General features: G+C 33.2%; 1 protein-coding gene across 1 annotated transcript; it reads left to right on the plus strand.

Annotated features, from left to right (window-relative positions):
- The first annotated feature begins 10 nt into the window (after positions 1–10).
- On the plus strand, positions 11–1,119 carry LOC111785906 (cytokinin riboside 5'-monophosphate phosphoribohydrolase LOG3-like). The gene is made up of 6 exons (XM_023666267.1): positions 11–65; positions 148–178; positions 267–366; positions 443–513; positions 595–738; positions 858–1,119. The coding sequence occupies exons 1-6, from the start codon at positions 16–18 to the stop codon at positions 951–953; spliced, it is 492 nt and encodes a 163-aa protein (XP_023522035.1). The 5' UTR covers positions 11–15; the 3' UTR covers positions 954–1,119.
- The last annotated feature ends 229 nt before the right edge of the window (positions 1,120–1,348 follow it).

Below are 1,348 nucleotides of genomic sequence, written 5' to 3' on the forward strand. Positions count from 1 at the left end.
GGAAGCATTGGGCTTATGGGCTTAGTTTCTCAAGCCGTTTATGATGGAGGACGCCACGTGTTAGGGTATCATTGGCTCTCTCTCTCTCATCTCTCTCCCTCTCTCTCTCTCTCCGGTTTTATTGAATTTGGGTTTGTTTTGTTGCAGAGTGATCCCCAAATCCCTCATGCCCAGAGAGGTAATTTCACTTATTTATTTATTTATTTTGAGGCAAAAAAAAAATGTAATTAATTATTTTTTAAATTTATTATTTAATTTATTTTCAGATCACCGGAGAGACGATCGGAGAAGTAAGAGCTGTATCTGGAATGCACCAACGGAAAGCTGAGATGGCTCGTCATGCTGATGCATTTATTGCCTTACCTGGTACTTATACTTCTTACTATTTGCATTTCCACCCCATAATTTTCTTTATTTACAAAACATTCCCAATTACTGACAGGTGGCTACGGCACATTGGAAGAACTCTTGGAAGTCATCACTTGGGCTCAGTTGGGCATCCACGAAAAACCGGTAAAATTAATTAAATATATATATTTATTTATTTTAATTAAATTAAATTAAATTAAATTATAATTAAAATAAATATTTCAGGTGGGTTTGCTAAACGTGGATGGCTACTATAACTCGCTCTTATCATTCATTGACAAAGCAGTTGACGAAGGGTTCGTATCCCCAGCTGCCCGTAGCATAATAGTTGCTGCCCAAACTGCCCATGAGCTCATTTCCAAGCTAGAGGTATATATATATATATATATATTATTTTCAAAAGTTTCAATATAATTAATTATTTATAAATAATAAATTATGGGTCCCACACAATCATATAATCAGAGTCGAATTGTATTTGTGATCAGGAGTACGTGCCAAAGCATTGTGACGTGGCATCGAGGTTGAACTGGGAAATGGAACAACAATTAGGATATACTGTAAAGTCAGACATTGCTCGTTAGCTTTATTAGTAGCCACGTGTATAGATTAATCACCGTAGATCAAATCTGATCAAAGAGTTGCTTTGTAATATTTTATAATTTTTTTCCACTCGGATTAAAATAGGAAGCTAACTAAGTCAACAAGCAATTATGTAAGCGATCATATAATATTATTATTTTTTTCCTACCTTTGTGATAATATTAATTAGTAACTATATTATTATTAAATAAAAATTGATAATGATATAGAGATAAATACCGAGACATAATGCATAAACTAGTGGGATTTATTCATTAATTTAAATGAGTTTAATAATGGTTGTCACTTTCATTAGACTTGAAACTCTCTCACAAATTCAGCTATTGTCGTCAGTTTCACGGTTCTAAAATACGTTTGTTATGGAGAAATTTTCACA

The sequence above is a fragment of the Cucurbita pepo genome, unplaced genomic scaffold (assembly GCF_002806865.2).
Source record: "Cucurbita pepo subsp. pepo cultivar mu-cu-16 unplaced genomic scaffold, ASM280686v2 Cp4.1_scaffold000818, whole genome shotgun sequence".
NCBI lineage: Eukaryota > Viridiplantae > Streptophyta > Magnoliopsida > Cucurbitales > Cucurbitaceae > Cucurbita > Cucurbita pepo.